At 44.7% G+C, this 21,618-nt stretch overlaps 1 protein-coding gene across 2 annotated transcripts in view; it reads right to left on the bottom strand.

Annotated features, from left to right (window-relative positions):
- Nucleotides 1–21,618, bottom strand: part of LOC138292141 (peripherin-like) — a 41,409-nt gene that overhangs the window by 4,694 nt on the left and 15,097 nt on the right. Inside the window, exons 4-8 of one of the 2 annotated variants that reach the window (XM_069230546.1) lie at nt 12,643–12,807; nt 11,393–11,518; nt 6,490–6,710; nt 6,057–6,106; nt 1,467–1,546 (exon numbers count right to left, since the gene is read on the bottom strand). In XM_069230546.1, coding sequence (XP_069086647.1) covers nt 1,467–1,546; nt 6,057–6,106; nt 6,490–6,710; nt 11,393–11,518; nt 12,643–12,807 — 642 coding nt within the window. Of the gene's footprint in view, nt 1–1,466; nt 1,547–6,040; nt 6,107–6,489; nt 6,711–11,392; nt 11,519–12,642; nt 12,808–21,618 lie in introns of both variants that reach the window. The other variant, XM_069230547.1, reaches the window with a different exon arrangement.

Genomic DNA, 21,618 nt, shown 5'->3' with positions numbered 1-21,618 from the left:
TCACAGCTGCTGCTGTGAACAAAGCGAACATTGGAATGTTGGCGCTGCGGGCTTTTACCGGCCAGTAAAAGCCCGCAGCACTCCATTGTTTTCAATTGAGCTTCCAGCATTCCAATGTTCTAATAAAGAAACAAGTCCACAGTACACTGCCAGCATTCCCACTGTTTCAGGGCTCCTTTACAGGAAGTTGTTGACAATGGCTCCCCTTCCATCCGACATAATGGGTCCTTGTCAATGACATGGAGGGTCTCTTTCCTGTCTGGGCTGCCAATAACCCCCTGTGCACCAATATGAGTAGCCTCTCTGACAGACACATTTGGCAAGGAAGGATTAACAAAGCCTGCCATTAAAACCCTATAACTTCCAGCCTCAATGTGCTGCAACTTCCCCAGTCTCCGCGTCTACTCTTGCTACAGGACCTAAAACTCTCCGTGTCAGTACATCTTTGTCTCCCGTCTTCCGCCGGGCCCTACAGTGGCCCAGTCCAGAATGCCCTCTGCTCATCTTTGCCCAGGTCTCTGAAACCGTCCATGCTAGTGCATCCGTGATGCACTAGTTTCCTTCCAGACACTCGACCATCTAAGTTATTAAAAACAACCTCGCCTTGGACCATATTTCTCTGAAATCTTCCATGGAATTGTGCCACGTCCTCACCTCTGCCCTTGAGCCCAAAACCCTTTTATCTAGAATACCTTGCATCTCACTTCTACCCTATGCCCTAATGCCCTTCATTTTTAGTATATCCTGAGCACACCTCTGCCCTCAGGCCCTTAAACCCTCCATGTTGGTATGTTTTATCTCACAACTTCCCTCAGACACTGAAACCCTCCATGTTAGTGTATCACACCCCTCACCTCTGCCCAAGGCCCTGATGCTCTCCATGTTAGTATACCCTACCCTTTGCCTCTTTCCCAGGCCCTAAATCCTTCATGTTCAGAGCTCTCAAGTTTTGAGAATTCTTAGTAGACTTGATGGCGTCACAGGAAGTGATGACACACAGACTTTAGCATGAAAGATAACATGAGGAGTGACCGGTGAGATAAAAACAAAAACATCAAAATAAATGTAAAAAGTAATAAAATAACACCAAAACTTTCTAATATAGGCTCATATTTAACTAATGAAGCGGGCACCCCTCCGATGTGTTCAAGTGAGCGCCTCATGTCAAATGCAGAAAGATTTGTAGGAAGATTTCACCCAGGATGAGGCTGCTTCCTGCTGCTGTTATGCACCCCTGGAGCTGATCTACACACATCACATCTCTGAACAAAGTTGTATTTAAAGCTCATGTTCTAGCCCTTCTCGCCATATGTGACATTTGTTATGCGTGACAGATCAAGCCAAATTTCAAATGCGAGAGCCTGACCCACAATGAGCGAGCCTAGTGGTCTCTGCATGTTATGATGTCACTGTCCCACCTCTACACCGGGCCCTAAATCGCACCATGTTTGTATGTGCTTCCTCACCTCTCCATCGCGAGTCTCAATGGTTTTAATGAGAACTGTCTTCCGGCTCGGGCCATCGGAGCTGTGATCGACGTCTGGAGCTAAGAAGGATGCAAGAGGAGCAAGACAGCAGGGGGCATAACAAGGGTGAGATGGGAGAGCGGAGGGAGAAGAGAGAGGAAAAACGGTGGGAGAGAAAAGGTAAAATGAGAGTGGGGAAGATAGAAAGCAGTTAGTGTATAACAAAGAACTATAATTCCCTTCTCCCCCTCCCCTTCATGAGTCCTCCCCGTGCCACAGCACCGCTCCCCCTCACTGGGTGTACAGACGAAGTTAGAGCAGAATAAGGGTGTATAGAGACCTGCAGTGCATTAAAGGAACCTGGAGTCTTTCCTGCGGGCCAGTCACCTCTGCGGGACACTCACAGAATCAGGGCAATGACCCCTGGGGAGCAGCGGGAAACACTCCTAGGCCCATGCAGTCCTTGCACAGCCACAGGGACACCAAACCTTAAATACTGTGATACTGTAAACCATGCCCGAGTGCTCACTTTGGGCCTGGCAGGGGTACAGCGAGTAATTAGGACTGTTCGGTCCGCTAAAAACAGCCTTGCCTCAGCGAACTTAAATTGTGACCCTTAAAATCCATCGTAGGACTACTCAATTCGTTGAGACAACAATGTCTGTCCTGAACTATGTATTCACAAGCTGGTGCTCACTGTTAAGGTAGTGGGTGGAAATGCTTTGCTTCTTGTTTAAGGGTCTCAGAGGCACTTCATCTGCATGGCTCATAGTAAACGTTTCCCATTTTTCATCCAATGCATTATGAGCACCTGAGAGCAATCTGACATCTTAGGGCAGGATTTCTAGAGGTAGAGGAGGTCAGAGATCTTCCAGGGCAGACTTCTAGAAGTTAGGGATTGTAAAGTGACCCCATGAGATGATCACATTCTAAGGTCATTCCAAGGGCATTTACAAAATCTCTTTTGGTTTTGGACCCACCAGCGGTGCAGCCAGTGTTACCTGAGCTACAGACTAAAGTAGGCGCCATGTGATGTGTTGTTTCCACTGATAAAACATTTATTGGCTCTCTTGGCATGCTCAGTATTGACTCACTCATTATCTTGATAAACTGACCCTCCACACGGTTTCCTTGTCAACAACTGTTGGAGATCAATAGGACTGCCTGGCTTTCAGAAACAAGGGGACATATTACCTTATTTTGGATTTTTCTGCATTATTCTCACTGATGCTATGTTCACATCACAACATTAAATAGTGTGAGCCAGATTTAAGAAAAGTGGCGCTGCACCCAGTGCAGCCCCACTTTTCTTGCGCACCTTAGCGCCCCCCTAATGCCACCATGTGTGCGCCGTATCTAAAATGCGTGCACCATGGCAGTACTTAGGGAACTAACATCACCATTTTTGAACGCTAGTTCGGAGCTTTGCAGGACTAGTTCAAAATGTTGACGCTAATCCTGCAAAGTCCATTGAGGCCAGTTGAAAACAATGGTGAGCCTCCTTTTAACGCCTACTCTGGGACGGCGTTAAAAGTGCCGAAAAAATGATGCAAATAAATCTCTTAGATTTTTTTGCACCATTTTTTTGGCCCCCCCCAATGGGGGAACGCCCCCATTGCATACATTATGCCTGGCACAGGCATAATGTAGCGCAAAGGGTTACAGAGTGGCACAGTGCATGCATTGTGCCACCTTGTAAATATTGCGCAGGGAAAAGGCCACCTTAGTGCCACATCAGCATAAAAAAAATGACATTAAGGCAGTGCTAAAGTGGCTCTAGGCCCTCTTAAATCAGGGCCTGTATCTTCTATTCTTAATGCTAGTTGCATGTGTTCATATTTGTATTAATTATCTGTGTTTTGAGATTTTTTTATTTGGAGGGATGTCTCTTTAACCACTGCACCATTGTCAAAATATTTAGAAAATATACCTGAGTGGTAAAGGTATACAAATGCTGGAGAACTTAAACACTAAGGGGCATATTTATACTCTGTTTGCGCTGAATGTGCGTCCAAAATTTGGACGCACATTCAGCGCAAACCTTGCCCCATATTTAAACTCTGACGCCCGACCCCGCAGATGTCAAAATTCCACTGTGTGCGTCATTTTTTGGAGGCGGGAAATTGCCTTGCGTTAATGATATGCAAGGTAGGCATTCTGGCCCAAAAAATGACTTTAAGGCCTGTGCGCCATATTTATACTCCTGCGTCATTTTGACGCACAGGAGAGGGCGGGCCTTAAAAAACGGTGCACAGCCTGATGTGCGCCTTTTTTAACGCATGGGTCAGGGCAGGCGTTAAGGGACATGTGGGCTCGGAAGGAGTCCAGAGGTGCCCTCCCTGCCCCCAGGGACACCCCCTGCCACCCTCGCCCACCCCTGGAGGACACCCATGGATGGGGGGACCCATCCCAGGTCAGTACAGGTAAGTTGAGGTAAGTATTTTTTTAATTTTTTTAAAGTGGCATGGGGGGCCTAATTTGCTCCCCCCTACATGCTACTGTGCCTAATGACCATGCCTAGGGGACAGAAGTCCCCTGGGCATGGCCATTGGGCAAAGGGGCATGACTCCTGTCTTTGCTAAGACAGGAGTCATTTCTATGGGGGTTGTGCGTCAAAAAATGGTGCAAGTCCGATTTGAGGCATGATTTTTGCCTCAGACCTGTCCTGCACTATTTTTTGACGCACAACCCCCATTTTCCCCTACGCCAGCACTGCCTGGTTGAGTCATTTGTTTTTACTCAGACCAGTCTGCAGCGCCGGCTATCATCATTCCTTAAATAAGGCACCTGCATGGCACGTAGGAATGGCGTTAGCTAGCGGTAAACTTTTTGACACAAAAAGTATAAATATGGGCCTAAAGGTCTCAGCACACAATTCTTGCAGTCCACTTTTAAAAAAAAAATCTCCAAATTGATTCACTCAGGAGTGCTGTATTCATAGCATTTTTGTCTGTGGAGATCTTTGGGGATCAAGTAGTGCCATATTGTGTGTTCAAATTGAACACATGGTTGTGAAGGTTTGCAGGCATTTTGCAGGCCCCTAGCTATTAGCACAAAAGATGTTCATGCAAAGGCTTCACGTGAGGTATCGCAAATTAAAAACACCTTTTGAGGAGCAGTGTTCAAAGTGGAAAAGACTTTCTGAGCCTTGGATGTTGCTGCATGAACCTCACTTCGAGCCAGATACTCGCACTCTTGACGGCCTTCACTGGCTTCCTGCAGAGTTCCATTGCCGTTCCAAAGAGGCCCCATACGAAAATAAACATATCTAGAGCTCAGTTGATCATTGCTTGGTATTCCTGAAGCTAAAGATCTTTCAATGTCCTACTGCCTCCTTTCAGAATGAAGATGTTTTGCAAATCTGTGCCTCAACATTCCTGTATTTACAGCATCACTGATCAGCACAATGCAAGGACTCCATAAAATAAACTTGTATCAAATATTGGAACACGGAAGTTAGACTAGTAAGCATCTGGTCTTTGACTGTTTAGACATGGTCTTATGCTTTCTCTCTGCTTTTGAGGGACGGACCAGGAATAAGATACTTTCAGAAGAGACAACATGTGTGGAAGTTCAACATTGTAGAACACTACCCACTGTCCATCTCAAGTATTGTGTCTAATATAGGGAAACATCTAACTCTTTTCACAGATATGGAGCTACTTGGTTGCAGCAGGGATTGCAATACTAAAAAAAAACTGTCTTCCATTAAGTTATTCTTGGATCCTATGTAGAATGGGCAAAGTAAAGGAGTTCATTGTTTTTTAAAGTATTACGTTCACCTCTTCAATGGAGGGTCATGAAGTGATAGCAAATAGTTTAATATAAAATAAACAAGCAAAACCTTTCACTCTTAGGAGACTTTAGATCCTAATGACCGTCTTTAGTGTTGCGTAACCTGGAGCATAATTTGTGAAGTGCTCGTACTCTAAAAACATGAGTAGATGAGGCAATCCAATGACATTATTAGTGAAAATAGAGCCTCAATGGTGCTCCTGCAGCATGACAGGATCCTAAGAGCACTAGTTGGGCTATTCAGCTGTCAAGGTTCTAGTCTGGGTCACTGGGCTCATACAACTCTAATTAAGTAGCAATTTCTTAAGTGGTGTTATTATATGCCTGCCTTCTGCTGGAGCAGGAAAATACTTCATTAGGTTCTGGAGAGGTTCCTATAACTTCTCTGCTGAAAAGGAATAGAATTGTTGGGCCACTGATACGGGCTCCCTTAAGCCTTGTAGATGCTCTTAATATCTCCAATGTCTTGACATTCCTGAAGGTCATGCTTAAGGTATGCAGTCCCATGAAATGCAAGGACAGAAGTACACAATTATGTCTCATTGCTTTGTAAAATATTTTTGCAGGTTGTAATAGAGCGCATTCCTATGGGTTACAGTCCACATGCCATTCACAGTGCTGGGGGATCCATGAGCACACTCACAAGATGGGTGCTGTCCAGGTGCTGTGCAGGACCCTTGTTATGCATTGCGGACGTTGTGCAGCTCATAGCACATCCAAGAGGCAGGCAGGGGAGTATAGGTCATGCAGGTTAAAGAGTAAAAATGTTGTTCATTTACCAAAGGGATGACTCACCAGGGCTCTTGATGCTGATGGAGGCAAAGGAGTGCATGGGCACAGTAATCCTACCAGGTAGAAGGAAATTGCATTAGGGGAGGTAGCAGAATCAGCACAATGTTATTTCATCTTAATGCACACATGCAGTCACTTACTGCCACCTTTCCAAGCACCACAAACAATCAACTCACAGTTTAAGCCCATGTAGCCATGAGCTCACTCACTGTCACCCTTCTACATTTCATAACCATCACCCTTTCACCATTTACAATCAAGCCTGGCACTCACTCACAAACACTCTTCACCTACTAAAACTAGTATTATCTCACCCGCTGGCCCCCATCTAGAGATGCTCTCAGTCACTGCCACCTTCCATATGTCCACCCCTGCCTTTCCACATCAGCGTATTAACCTTCCTTCCCCAATCACCTTGTACATTTAATACACAAACCTGCTCTCCTCGCCCTCTAGGAGCTTGCGGTAGGTTGCAATTTCAATGTCCAGGGCCATCTTGACATTGAGCAGGTCCTGGTACTCGCGGAGGTGCCTTGCCATCTCCTCTTTCATGTGTTGGACTTCTTGCTCCTGGCGATTAATGTTGTCCTGGTAGTTGCTGGCCTCGGCAAAAAATTGCTCTTCCATCTGCTTCATCTGACGCAGGAGAGCCTCGTTCTGGAATAGAAAAGCAACCACAATAACCCTAGGTCAGTGGAATGTACTGTGGAATGGCTCCTAGTGACAGTGCGGAACTTCTCACACAAAAGCTTCCTGCACTAGTGCAAACATGGAAAGAGGGTCAGTGATACTTGTGCTCCTGTGTTTGTCTTCCTCTCTTCCTCTTTCCAGAAGGCTCAGAGGCAATAACTTATATACTTTCTGCTGCTCAAGCTGAATGTAACTCCACTCTTTCTGTCGCCCCAGATAGGTGGCGGTGGTAGTGAAAGTGGAACTGTGGTTGAATCATAGTTTCTATATGAAAGGCATTTTTTGTTTTCTGAAAAACCTTGAACTTTGGGGACGTTTGAAGAAAGTGCATTCAACTTTTAAAAAATCATGCACTGTGGGTCCTTATGGCAAGTCTTATGCAGATCCGTAAAGCTGGCGGCAAAATAAGAGGGAGTCCCAAAAGTAAGAGTTTACATTCCAATTCCCATAGGATTCTTCGCTTTTCGATATGAAACAATGGCTACACAAGATCACATCAAACTTGTCAGAAAGTTAGAACTTTACTCAAGGATTGTGCTTTTGTTAATTTGGTGTAAATCCTTTTAGTGATTTGAAAAAATGAGCATTTAAAGAAGTTCTGAAAGGGCATGAGGAGGTTAAAGTTTAAAGATATCTTGACAATAGCAAACTGTTTTTATAATTTCCTTATAACTTTAGCACTCTGACGGATTGGCATGGAATTTGGCAGATACATAGCATGTTTTGCTTACTTTTTGTATTTTAAAATCCATGCAGATTTGTCAAGAGGGCACTTTTAAAAGGAGGGTTTCAAAATGTGTTCATTTACTACTAAAATTAGCATTATTGATCAAACCACATGAAATATGGCAGATGTTTACCATGTTTAATCTTCTGTGGTTGTGGTAGGTTTTGTGCATATTCACCAAGAGTGGGGCAAAATTGAAAGAAGCGCCAAAAACAATTTCATGTGCTCTGTAATAAATCTCCTTGAAAATTGGCAGGCTCTTAGCACGTTTAGCACAGTGCAGAAATCTAGCTCGATGCAGATCTGGAAAGGGGGGGCAAAGTTAAATGGAGGTTCAAAAATGAATCGATTTGTTAAGAAGTTTGATACCGTTTTACAGATATGCACACCACTTGACTCAAACTAACTGGGAAACGTCCTAAACACTGCGTTGGGAACAACGCAGACGTTTCCCACGCAGGAGTAACCACGCTTGCCGGAACAACGCATGGCTTTTTCTCTGCTTTAACCATGCGTGCGTCAGCTACACATATGCGTGGTTAAGGCAGAGAAAAAGGCAGAGTGGATCGAGAGAGGACGTGGTCAGGTAAGTGGGGTTGGGGCAGGGTTGGGGGTTCGTTTTTAGGGGTAGGGGTGGATAAAGGCCTGGGGTCGGGGTGTTGGGCTAATTTTTATTTTTAGGGGGGTAGGCGGTATTTTGGGATTTTATTTAAGGGTAGGGCTTAGGGTGGGTGGGTCACGCAGTTTGCGGGGTAGTTTTTAGGGGTGGGGTGGAAAAAGAGTTTAGGGTGGGGTGGGGGGTTGGTCTATTTTTTTTTAGGAGCGGGACGGTGATGTTTAGGTTTTTTTAGGGTGGATCTGGAGAGGGTGTGGTCAGGTAATTGGGGCAGGGTTGGGGTAGTTTTTAGGGGTGGGGTGGATTAAGGGCTTGGGGTGGGGATTGGGCTATTTGTTTTTAGGGGCGGACGTAGGGGTTTGGGGTAGTTTTGTTTTTAGGGTGGCTTGGGGGTCAGTTGTTTTTAGAGGAGGTGGGGGATTAAGGTTTTAGAGCTTAGGGTGGGAGGGAAATTTTGGGGTAGTTCGGTTTTTAGGGGTGGGGATGGGTGTGTTGGGGTAGTTTTGTTTTTAGGGGCGGGGTGGGTTAGTTTTGTTTTTAGGGATGGGTGGGGGAGTTGGGGTAGTTTTGTTTTTAGGGGCAGCGGTGGGAGGGGGTAGTTTTGTTTTTAGGGCAGGTGGTGGGGCCAGTTGTTTTTAGTGCAGATGGGGGTCAGGGAAGGTTTTAGGGCTCAGGATGGGTGGAGGGTGCAGGGTATGTTTGTTTTTAGTGGTTGGGGTATTTTTGTATTTAGGGGCGGGGTGGGGGGGTCAGGGTAGTTTTGTTTTTAGGGGCAGTCTGGGGGGCCGTGGTAGTTTTGTTTTTAGGGCTGGTGGGGGGTCGGTTGTTTATAGGGTGCGTGGGGGAAGGCATGGTTTTAGGGCTCAGGGTGGGTGGGGTGTCGGTAGTTCAGTTTTTAGGGAGGTGGGGGTAGTTTTGTTTTTAGGAGCAGGGGTGGGGGTAGTTTTGTTTTTAGGGCGGGTCGGGTAGTTTTGTTTTTAGGGCAGGTGGGGGGTCGGGGTAGTTTAAGTATTAGGGGTAGGGTACTTTTGGGCCTTTGGGGGGCTATGGTAGTTTCGTTTTTAGGGGTGGGGTGGAGGGTCAGGGTAGTTGGGGGGGTGGCATGATAGAACCATGCATGCCATACCCACACATGCCTTTACTAGGCATGCTTTTACAACGAAAAATTGTTGTAAAGGCATGCATAGTAAAGGCACAAGTGGAAACAACGCAGTCATTGTTTAACCACGTTGTTAAGGCATGCGTGGTTTCTGCATGCAATGTTCCATCCTACATTCAAACTAATCATGTTTTGCTTACTCTTTTGAGTTTCAGGCAAAACCATCAATGAGAGGGTTAAAAGGTGTCTAACATATACACACTACAGAAAGAAACTTTGAAGGGAATTACACCAAACCTGGAATGAAACTAAACGTTTACTCAGGGAAGTGTAGTAACTTTGTTTGGAGTAAATACATTTAGCAGTTTTCAAGAAATTACCATAACAATAATGTGTCAGTGGGCTTGAAAGGATCATAAATTAATCATAACTGGAACATTAGTGTGCAAACATTCCTCAAACCCAGGTTTGCAAACTTTCTGTGAAGCTATACATTTAAAAAAACAGACCCCATTTGAAAAAGAAGCTTTTAGTTTTAGCTGCTTTTGTTCATTTCAAATCTACAGTACTAAAGTTTAGTCCCAACCACAATTAAACAGGGCCACAAATAAAATACTTTGTCAGGCCATAGACCAGGCCCTGTGGCCAACCCGTGCTGAGAGAATTTGAAGCACACGCGCATCAGAGATTGGCAGTCTGCTGCACAATAGCAAATTATTAGCAAATTAACACTCCTTCCTATACCCCGAGTTGCTCTCTTTGTTGATGGATTCGTATGAAACTCCTTCATGTGGCACCCAAAATATTGACAAATAAAATATTTTTTGGCACCTGCTAACTTCCCCCCTTTGTCAGATCTCCCTTAAACTTGAAATTCCTGCACTGGGGTCAACTTGCTAACAGATGATTCATTACCAGCGCCAAAGTTATTTGCAAATTAAAACTTTTTTGACTCCCCATTTCAATCTGTCCCTCCATAGATTTGCATGAAACTCATTATACCAATGTAAACTAAAGATAGTACGGACCTGCCAGATTTGGTGCAGATCTGTGCTACAGCACTAAGGTCACTTGCATGTCAAATATTTCATTTGCTCCCTTTTGATTGATCTGCATAATGGTTTGTGAGATGTCATGCTGATTCAGGAAAGTCTATCACATTTATTACTAACGGAGCACTTTCTGAACCCCCTTTGTAAATGCGTCTCCCTTGATGAATCCGCACAAATCTGAATAAACTAAAATGAGCTAATGTTGCCAAACGTCTGCCAAATTGCATCTGTATTTGTCAAACGGTAAAACATGTTTCAGCAAACTAATATACATTACAAAGGCAGCAATAGCTTCACTATAGTAATGGTGGGGTCAGAGTCTCCACAGGAAAAGCGTTTTTTTCCTTAATATCTTTGGTGCCGTTCTACATATCTGCATGAAACTTTACAAAAAAGGTTCATCAAGGTGAGTTTTGTGCAGATCCGTCAAGAGGGAACCAACAAAAGATCAGGCAGTCCCAAAAGTATGATTTCCCATTTTCATTCCCAACTGGGGCTCTACTCTTTAATACAGGAAAATGGCTGAACGGGATTGCGCCAAACTTAACACAAAGTTATAACCTTACTCAAAGATTGTTCCTGTTTGCTTTAGTGTAACATCGTTCTTTAGCTTTTGAGAAATTAGTATTTAATGGGATGCTTGTGTTGGGCATAAAGTACATACATTTTAGATATATCTTGAAAGTTAATATACAGTGAATATAGTGCTCATGACCTCAAAATAAGTAATAGCACCTAAAAGGAAAATGTAATTAAATAACAACACAAGGGTAAATTAATGAATAATACTACATTCTTAGTCATTCCTTTCTAAGTGGTAAGTGTAACGTGAAATCTGATTTTATATGTAAGCTTATTTATGACATTTGTAATTGCATCTGTCGCATTAAGGGTGAGAGCACGAACACTGCAGGTGGTCTGCAAGTTATAGTTTTGGATGGGTGTTCGACGATTTATGGATTGTGGTTCCAACCCTAGCTTGTATATATAAATATAAAAATATACATATATATACCATATATATATATATATATATATACATTTATATATATATATATATATATATATATATACGCACACACACACACACACATATATATATACATATATAAATATATATATATATATATACTGCAGCCTGGGGATGGTACTTACAGTTCCCTTTAAGCCATCGATCTCACAGTTGAGGCTCTGGATCTGACGCCGCATATCGTTCGACTCCTGCTTGGCCTGGCGAAGAGCTTCTGTGTTACGGTTTGCAGCATCTGAGAGATCAGCAAACTGTGAACCAATGACGAGAAGTTGTGATGGAGTAAACAAAGAGAATAGGCATATGACAGATGGGTACATGTCAGGTGAACAGATCATAAAGAAAGGAAGAGGTACGGCTATAATTCATTACAACTGTAACAGGCACATATCCATAGAAGAGCCCACAGGGATGGGCCGTGAAGTAGGAGGGCACTGACAGATATGCGGTAAAGAAAAGAATAGAGGGAAGATATCAAGAATACAAAAGGATAAAACAGGAGTGAGAACATTTTAAAAGACAATGAAAGAAAAGTCAAAGAAGAAAAAAAGATCAGAACACACACAGGGTATGGAAAGATGAATAGACACAAGAGGAAGAAAATGAAAGGACACAGAGTAGAGATCATGGAAAGGAGAGGGAAAGATAAAGGACAAGAGAAGGATGTGGAAAGATATCTAGAGAGAGAAGTATAATAAAAAAAGAGTGATGAAGTAAGAAAGTGTATAAAAACATCAGGATTGTAAATATGAATCAGGGGCAAGGCCAACCTACTTAGTGAGGTTTGTAGATGCCACCCTCTGTGCCCTGTTCATCTTAACTTAACTCACTTTACAATGCAGTCAACCCTCCAATCTACCTTGCAATGTATTTCCAAGCAGAACGTATAACTCCACCTAATACCCTCTGGAACCTCTATCCTGCCCTTCCTAATGGGGATTGAGCAAAAAATGGTGGAGGCAGACCTTGCCCAAATCATGGAAATGTTGCTGCTCGGCTACTGCCTGCCATTGAGAAACAACAGGGCAGAAGGCCGTCAGTAATGTCAACATGCCAAGAACTGTTCTCTTTGCGAACAGTTTGTGTGGTTTATACTGTTCTCCCTGACCACATTTTATCAGAGAGAACCAAACAAATTGTAAGAATTAAGCTCTTTTCTCTGGGCCATGTCCTGGGTGAACCTGGACTCGTTAAATAGTCCACTATCGCTGCATAAGCAGTTAAGAAACAATGGATTTAACCCACTTTGCAAGTGTATACTTGTTTTTGCCCTTACTTACATCAAAGAACCTGAAACCCTTCCAAGCCCGAAGCAGCGGGTTCCTCAGCCCTGCCCACCATTGAGCCTCAGTTTCCACCCATGCCCTGGCACTACCTTGGATTTGTACCACTCCTCGGATTCCTGCTGGTTCTTCACGGCGATGTTCTCATACTGGCTGCGGATTTCCCGGAGGGCGGCAGTTAGATCTGGCTGCTTCGTTGCCTCGATCTCCATATGCAGAGGTTGGCTGTGAACGGTCACCTGCACATCATTCAGCTCCTGGCCACCAAGGGAAAGTAGCAAAGTATTACATGTATGTATCACACCCACATGGATTAAGATTTGAAACATCAGATTAATGAAACTGAAGGCTAACCACAAAGGACTTCATTTAGGGTTTTGCATAAACAAGAAAAGGATCTGTTGTCCGGCCTCTACCGGATATATTTTTCCAGATCAGTCCAGCAGATATTTACTAAGGTTGGGCGTGACTGGCGTAATTCTCTCTAGCCTAATTACTCATCATTACTGCAATATTGCAGTTCTGAATAATTACTTGAGACGGAGTAATTCAGCATTTAGTGCTGTTTTTCTAGTGCACAATGCACCCTGGGCTCGGAGATGCATTTTCACCTAAGATACTAGAAGTAAATGCTACAGGACACAAACAGCAGTAGTCAGAAGCCGCTTGCTCTCTCTTAGGGCCTCATTTATGAGGAAGAGGCGCAGTGCTGCGCCAAAATTGGCAGCACCGTGCGGCATCACTTCAGAAACGCAGGGGTGCGCCATATTTATGAAAATATGGTGCTCCTCTGTGTTTCCCATAGCACAGGCACTAAAATTAGCTGCCTAGCACCAACGCAGGCATCCTTGCACCATCGTACAAGGGTGCCTGCATTGCTGGGAATGATTGTTTATGTGCAGGAAGGTGTCCCTTTCTGCACATAAACAATCAGTATTGACGATTTGCTACTTCTATGTGTGCTGCACAATGCAGCACACAAAGAAAAACCAAAAACGAGGAGAAATAAAAGTATTTCTCCTTGTTGTGCCATTCTTACGCCACCCCCGGGGGTGGCGTTAGTTTTTGGCGCTGCCTCAGGTTTACGATTTCTCGTAAATCTGGGGCAGCGTCACAATGGAATAGGTGTTGCGGTGGAACACCCACAGCAACATCCATTGCATGCCCCTTTCATGCTAATTGATGAGTGTGAAGGGGCCGTATTAACAAGAAGTATAAATATGGCGAAGGGTATTGCGCCACCAGGGCGTTGCTAAAAGTGAGGCTCCAATAGAGCAAGGGCCTTGTAAATGAGCCCCCTGGTTCTTAGTTCCTGTGTTTGTGCTGTAGGATTTCTGCCCCAAATTACTTTTAATTACTCAAGCTGGTGTAATTGCGTAATTTGGGTAATTTTGCATCACAAGAGAAATGTGTAATTACTGAAATTGCTTTGATCACTTCAGCATAATTAGAATTTCGCCTAGGCCTAAAAGTTATTGGACAGACAAATGGGCAGTAGATAGTGGTACAAGCAGATATTGGTATGGAAAACACCAATCTGCATGAGATGCCCCAATTTAAGGGAGGTACTCATAATAGGTGATATTTATCACACACATTAAATTCTCAACAGAGTTTTGTCAGATTTTATGAGGGCGATAATTATTGCATCTGACACCAGGGCACTTGAAATGGAGACCTAATAGTAGTAGGTAATAATTTGGTATGGGAGTTAGTATCTTAAGTAGATTATAAAGTCACTTGAATTTAACAATTATTTTTTCACATTATGATTTTTGTTTTTGCTTTTTATATTAAGATATCCCTTATGCATTTCAGTGTTTCTTTCTCTCCTATTTTCTAACTCCAATGCAAGACACTCCCTTTTTTCTCAACAACATGCTTTTCTGGCATCCATAGGACTGTGGCAGCGTCTTACCAACTCACTTATCTTTACATTCTCGCAAATGAGAGTGAGACCAGTGATGCTCCGACAGCATTCCATTTTATATTACTTCAGCAGGACCGTCTGCTTAACAGCCACCTGGATGGTGCTCAGATGCTAGTCTAAAACCTTTAAACGCTGACTTGCTAAATCTGAGGATTGTTAAAGTTACCTCTAGACTATTCTAGAGCTGCAGGCAGAATAATAAATTAGCCAAATCGGCTATATACATGGTTGATTCCTTCAGACAAAGTAAACAACTTGGACCTCAAATAAAAACCTCAAGGTTCTCAGCAGAATTAGTGGAACTACAAAAAGGTTGTAAAAGAGAGAAAATGTAGAATTAGTTATGATGAGACATGTAAACTGGAATACAAAAAAGCACTAAAAAAGTATCATTATGACATCAGAAAAGCCTGGATGGATGAACTGGCCCTGAGAATTGACAGCTCCTCTAATTCCTCAAAGGAACTTTACAAAATTGTCGTCATTCCTAAAATTTCAGAGCCAGAGTCTGGGTTGGTTCGGGCCCCCTCCCTTCAGAGGCTCGCTGAAAAGCCAATCTTACCTATGATCAGCTATCTGTGAATTCTGACCTCAATGTCAAGATGTGCATTAAGATCCCTGAAGTCAGGACAAAGGAAGAATTTAGGCCCATATTTATACCTTTTTAGCCCTGCATTTGCGTCGTTTTTTGACGCAAAATCAGGGCAAACTTACAAAATACAATTGTATTTTGTAAGTTTGCACAGATTTTGCATCAAAAAACGACGCAAATGTGGCGCTAAAAAGTATAAATACGGGCCTTAGCGCGTTTCCTCAGGTTAGTGGCAGGAATCCCTAATATAGCTAAAACCACAAAACCAGGCTTCTCACTGAACCCGGCCTCCATTGACACTCTGAGGAAAGGGCTGGATGTTTACAATCTATCTCTGGAAAGCGGCAGGGTACCTGATGCATGGAAGACGGCAACTATCAGACCCATGTTAGAAAAAACACCACTGAACCCAGAGTTAGCTGAGAATTATTACGGCCCTATCTCTCTACTCCCAGGAGTCAGCAAAATTATGGACAAATTAATAAACAATCATCTCTTGTCATTCTTGCAAGCTCATGATATTCTGCATCCCACTCAAACTGGATCCAGTCTGGGATGCGCACAGGAACAGCACTACTGGCAGCTAAGGAAGAGCCAACAATGGTCCCTGATAGGGGAGTCTCAGCTGCTGTCATTCTTCTCAATCTAAGTGCAGCCTTTGACACAGTCTTCCATCCAATCCTATTGAAGAGGTTGGGAAAGACAGGAGTCACGGGCTAGCTCTTAAGCGGTTTTCCTCTTTCCTAGACAACTAGAGCTTCCAAGTCAGTGAAGGTTTGTTTCCCTCAACCATGCACCATTTGAAAAGCAGCGTTCCTCAAGGCTCTTCCCTGAGTCCGATGCTGTTCAATCTGTTTGTCCGTCCATTATCAAATAATATCTGCTCCTTGGACTTTTTCATGGTGTCCTACACTAACGACACACAGACCACGGTCTCACAAACTCCAAACACAGTAATGGTCTCACAGCAACTTAATAAATGTTTACAACAAGTTGCTAACTTGATGGCTGTTAGCTGTTTGAAGCTTAACGGTGACAAAATGAGGTCATGGTGGTCGGTAACAACCTATCACTCTGGGACCAGGTTAGCTGGCATTCCTCCCAGGGTGACTACCCATCTCCCAAGGTGGACGTTAAGCACCTGGGAGTCATACTTGATAGCAGACTTACTATGGGGGCCCAAGCCAGGATCGATACTCCAGCTGCTTTGGACTATTGAGAGCTCTCAGAAAGACACTTTGATGGCTACTTGTCACTGTATGGAGAGTGGTGGTTCAAGGCTTGATTTTATTTTGCTTTGACTATGGGAACTACCTCTATTTAGGGAATCCACTGTCAGTCATCAAAAGACTGCAAGAAATTGAAAATGCTGCGGCCCAGATTCTCTTGGGCATCCCCAAGACACAGTCTGTCTCTTCAGGACTTACACACTACACTGGCTACCCTTTAGCAGGAGGATTCAGTTTAAAGTATTGTGCATGACCCACCGTGCAAAACACAAGATGGTCCTCCAGCAATTGATTAGTCCTTATCATCCTAACAGAGCACTTAGGTCAACCAGGTTGCACCAGCTCTGTATCCCTAGGGTGAAAAAGGCCAGATGTAGAGGGCGCTCCTCTGCCTTTATTGCCCCAGTGCTTTGGAACGTTTTGCTGCTCACCCGCAGATCAAATAACAATCTCCTTAGTGTCAGAAAACAACTGAAAACATACTTATTTGATTAGGACTCCCTATGTGAACCTAATGCACCCATCGCTGGTAAGCCCGTGGTGTAGCCATGCACTTAACAAATCCCCCTAAATTTAATTGAATATTTGGTGAAAGTTACATTTCCTCACAAGTTTCCTAGAACTGGAGATACAATAGAAAGTGATCTGATGGTCATGATTTTAAATCCTGACAAGGCAAGCTCAGCGTCCCTTCCTTCTGAGGTGGGTAAATAAAGTGCTGTAACAAAATGTCTCTTATTGCATGATCACCCCCAAAGGTTTGGACTGATGCTGCTGGAGTTTAAACTCTGAGAGTGCACTGAGGCCTGCTCACCAGACCTCAGTGTCAGTATTTTGACCCTACAAAGTTTATGTCTGATTGGCTTACATCCAATCTGTACAACTTTACTTACGTATAAGTCTACAGCAGGCCTATTGGGTCCGGAGGCAGGGTGCTGTTCATTAAAGAGTAGGACATGTATTTTTATATGTCATAACAGTAAAACCCCCAAATTAAAAAATGTATTGCAGAACTTTTAGTAGCCCCATTGGCAAGTACAGGGTTACATGCTGACACCTCAGCTATGCTAACTTCTGAAAGGGACTATTATAGTCGATACTTCAAGGTATCAAAATGATTGTTGCAGTGATCCCCAACTTGATGCCCAAGTCAAATTTAATGTAACTTTTTGAGAAATGCAACTTTTAGAAAGTTGACACTCTGTTGCTCAAGTCTTCCTGTGGTCATTTGCAGATGTTGGCCACAAGACAGCTTTATGTCCTCCTGGGAAGAATTCTGAACAACTCCCTCGAGTACTAACAATAGAGACCTGAGATTGGAAGAGGTGTCACCTCTTTCTGGCGGGATGTCACACAAGGTGTGAGCCCATAAAGGGAGCTTTAAATAGGAAGCCGCATTTGAAGGACAAATGGTGAACACACATGAGAGAAGCTGCTCTGTTGTTGAGGTAGACGAATTGGCATTGGGACAGAGATGGGAAACCGGTTGCTAAACCAGTTTTTCCTTGGGCTTGTAGCTCTCAGGTAACCAAGCCTCTAGGGTGGTCTACCGAGCACCGCACACAGAGAGGGATTCTGCTGTCTTGGAAGTGGTCAGAATAGTGTGCTCTGGGATATCTAGATGCCACACAGCGAAGGAAGTTGTCATCAGTCTGGAAAGCTCCTACTAGCCTTTTGGCCTGTGACCATCATATCCCAAGGTAATTTTTGGGGCATAAATAGGGCATAAATAGGGCATCTTTGGCACCTAGACCTCAAATCACATCTGGACTGGAGAGAGGACCAAAGAAAGGCTGCCCTATTGTTCTCTGGACCTGAATCACTGGACTGCACCTGCTGCTCCTTGGGCTAGCAAAGAGAGGACTGTGTCTATGGTTGCTGGCTCATGTAAAAGTTGCTCCAGAGTCCCAGACAGAAAAGGTGAACTCCAAGAGTCAGTTGGCTGATTTTCTTTTACAGAACCAGGGCCACAAAAGTTGAAGAAGTCCATCTAACCAGTCAGTAGCCGCAGCTGCCTAATCACCACTGTCTTCCTATGTGCAGCCCAGATGATTGAGTCTCAATGCTCAAAGGTTGCACCAGAGTCTGCTGGACAAAGAAGCATTATTGAAGTGCGGTTTGGTCACCCAAGACAGACACTAGCCTTCAGCAAAGAGAACTGCTGGTTTAGTTATGACTGGACACCTACTGAACCAAGGAGGAATTTGAGAGAAATAAACCCCTGTGGCCAAAGTCACCCCATCTGGACATGGACAGACAAGTAGCCCTAGGAAGACCCTCATCAACAATAAAGCATCCCCAGCATCTTACGGCATCTTCAGCATTCTGTATCCCTTGCATCAGGACCACTCTATTGAAGTATACAGCGGTTTGCTCATTGAACCTGGACGTGGACTTGAGACTGCTTTTGTGCCAAGGTAATTGTCCTACTACTTATCATTAGCCCCCTTGAACTTTCTTCTGTTGCATTTAGTCATCCAAAGTGGGCCAGAATAGATGAACACAACCCTTATAGCACATACCAACAGCAGAAATGATGTATTAAGCACCACATTACAAACAAATTATTAATAATGTCTACATAGGCCCCAATTACAAGTAAAGGGGAGCAAAACCAACATATGGAATTCCGCTCAACCTCATTCGTTTTTTTCCTGGTTGCCTAGAGAGCCAGACCTGTTTTTTCCAGGAGTAATTCCAGCCAGCAAATGAGGATTGAGACTTTGGCAGCAGCAACAGCCAAGCTTTAATTGTCATTTCACTTCTGACAAGGAGAGAATTCAATGTTCTCCCCTGCCAAAAATGAATTTCCCTTTTCCTCCTGTACTCTCCCTACCTCCCCGCACCCATATGCAGAGGTACCTGCATACATTTACCTGTTGCTCAGGGAAGGTGGTAACTGTATTTGTGGGGCCCCGTTTAATTGGGAATTCCATGTGGATGTGTGGCTCTAAAGGTCAGTTCCACAAAGTAATTTCCCATTGTATGGGATTTAACTCATAATTGGGATGATTTTACTGCACAGTAACGGTAAACTAGTACCATCCAACTAATAATCAGGGCCAATGCCTCTTCCTGGTCTTACAAAGTTACAGGGGGATGGGGAAAGTAAAACAAATAAGCAGCTACACAGCACCAACCTAGCCATATATGGATTCAGGGTGCTCTGTACATGTACACCAAAAACCAGAGGGTTAACAGAGAAGGCCCAGCCATCCATATGGAAGCATGCACTAGACAGAGATGCTTTCAAATGATTAAAATGATACCAAGTGGCCATGGATTGCAGTTGGTGACATAGCATGTTTTGAAAGACAGGGTTGCTGTCTGCTTCTGTACAAATATGCCTTGTGGGTACGGAAAGAAGAGGAAGAGCAATTAAGTTTAGCAACCTGGGCATAAACTGCACAATGTTCAGAAAGCTCAGATTCCACTGACTCCTGCTGGGCCAGAATTGTGAACAGCGCTGTCATCCCAGTGGTTAATTTGAAAATAAAAAGGTGCCGGTGCCCAAAGCTCTCCTCTGAAACACGCGGCTGCTGGAATTAATGTGCGAATATGGAAGACTGAGGCAGCGTAATCTTGAAGCCATCTCGGGCCTCTTTAATCCATTTACTGCCACTCCCTGTCCCTTCCGCTCACTGTTGCAGCTTTCTGCTTTCTCTCTTTGTGACCCTTTCCGGTCCTTTTCTTCCTCCTTCTTTCCTATTTGTGTTTTTTGCTCGCAGTAAATGCTTGAAGCAGAAAAATAAGTACCGGCCCTTAAAAATAAGAGCTGGTGCCGGCAACCACCAGCTCAAATTAAGTACTGTGTCATCCTGCACTTGACATACTGAGACAACAATCGCTTGGTAGGTTGCTGCCCTTATAACTAAAGAACGAGTTAATTCACCCCGTGTGACACTTCTGTCCTTACTCCTCCATGTGAGTCCAATAGATTTTTAAGAACTTGAAGGCATGAGGAAGCATCCTCCTGCCCTTTTTATATCATCATTACGTTTGATAAATACTGGTAAAGCCACATGTAGAACATATTTTTAGTAATGTATGTACAATGTTTGGACTGCCAGGAAGTGGATTCCCAACTCACATACATTGACTCTCAAAGGCCAGATTGTTTCAACCAGTGAGTGTGACATGCCTTTTGCTTCCGGTGTTCACATCTCCCTCTAAGGGCTTCTTTTTGTGCTATGTTTTATATTACTTTCAGCCTTGAGAAAGCCCAGTGCATAGAGCCACATGGACTAAGCATATGGTGGCTGTATTTGCTTGTTTTTCTGAAAGATGCGGTCTGTAGCTGTTTGTATAGAAAATCTGTAGCTGTTTGTATAGAAAAGCTATAATCTGTTATGTTTTTGGAACGTACTCCTCCATAATCATGTCTCTTGACTGTAAATGAATACATTTATGAACCAGTTAAGGACACTATGGCCCTCATTCTGACCTTGGCGGTCTTTTCGCGAGACCGCAGAGTTACCGCCGCGGTGAAGACCGCCGACCGCGGCGGTATGCCGCGGTGCGCATTCCGACCGCTGGGAGCGTTCCGCCGGGAAACCGCCAGCAGCCACACTGGCGGTCGGCGGAAAAGTGGAGACTGGTCAACCTCCAGCGCCACGCCAGCAGAACACCGCCCACAGAATTACGACCCACATATCTGTGTGGCGGTCTTCTGTTGGCGGTGTTCTGTTGGCGGTCACCTCCCCATGGCTCCCGTCGCCTCCCGGAGGACCAACGCACAAGGTAAGTGAGGGGAGGGGGAGGGGGGGGTGTTGTGTGATGTGGGCGTGCATGGGGGTGTGCGTGTGTAGAGGGGGTGTGTATATGTGCATGTTGGGGGTGTGTGCATGTCGGGGTGCATGTATGTGCATGTCGGGGTGGGGGTGGGGAGGGGGTTCGTACCACCTCTGGGGGGTGGCAGGGGGGGTGGAGGGTGTGGGGGGAGGACTCGGGTGGGTAGTGGGGGGTGGGGGAGACCCCTATCAGTGCCAGGGAAGGAATTCCCTGGCCCCGATAGTGCTTACCGCCATGGTTCGCATGGCGGTTCCCGACTGCCAGAAACCGCGGCGGTAGGCAGGGTCATGATACCGTTGGCGGTCTTGGGACGACCGCCGGGCCGGAGTGCGCAAACTCCAGCCCGGCGGTCATGACCGCCGTGGCGGTCGGAGTGGGGAAGTGGCGGTCGATCGCGGCGGTGACCGCCGCGGTCAGAATGCCATTTTTCCGACCGCTGGTCTGTTCGCGGTCCGACCGCCGCCTCTCCGCCGACCGCCAAGGTCAGAATGAGGGCCTATGTCACTGTGGATGTACGGAGCGCTAG

The sequence above is a fragment of the Pleurodeles waltl genome, chromosome 4_2 (genome assembly GCF_031143425.1).
Source record: "Pleurodeles waltl isolate 20211129_DDA chromosome 4_2, aPleWal1.hap1.20221129, whole genome shotgun sequence".
NCBI lineage: Eukaryota > Metazoa > Chordata > Amphibia > Caudata > Salamandridae > Pleurodeles > Pleurodeles waltl.
The sequence above is the reverse complement of the archived record's forward strand: the minus strand, read 5'-3'. Positions and strand labels throughout refer to the sequence as shown.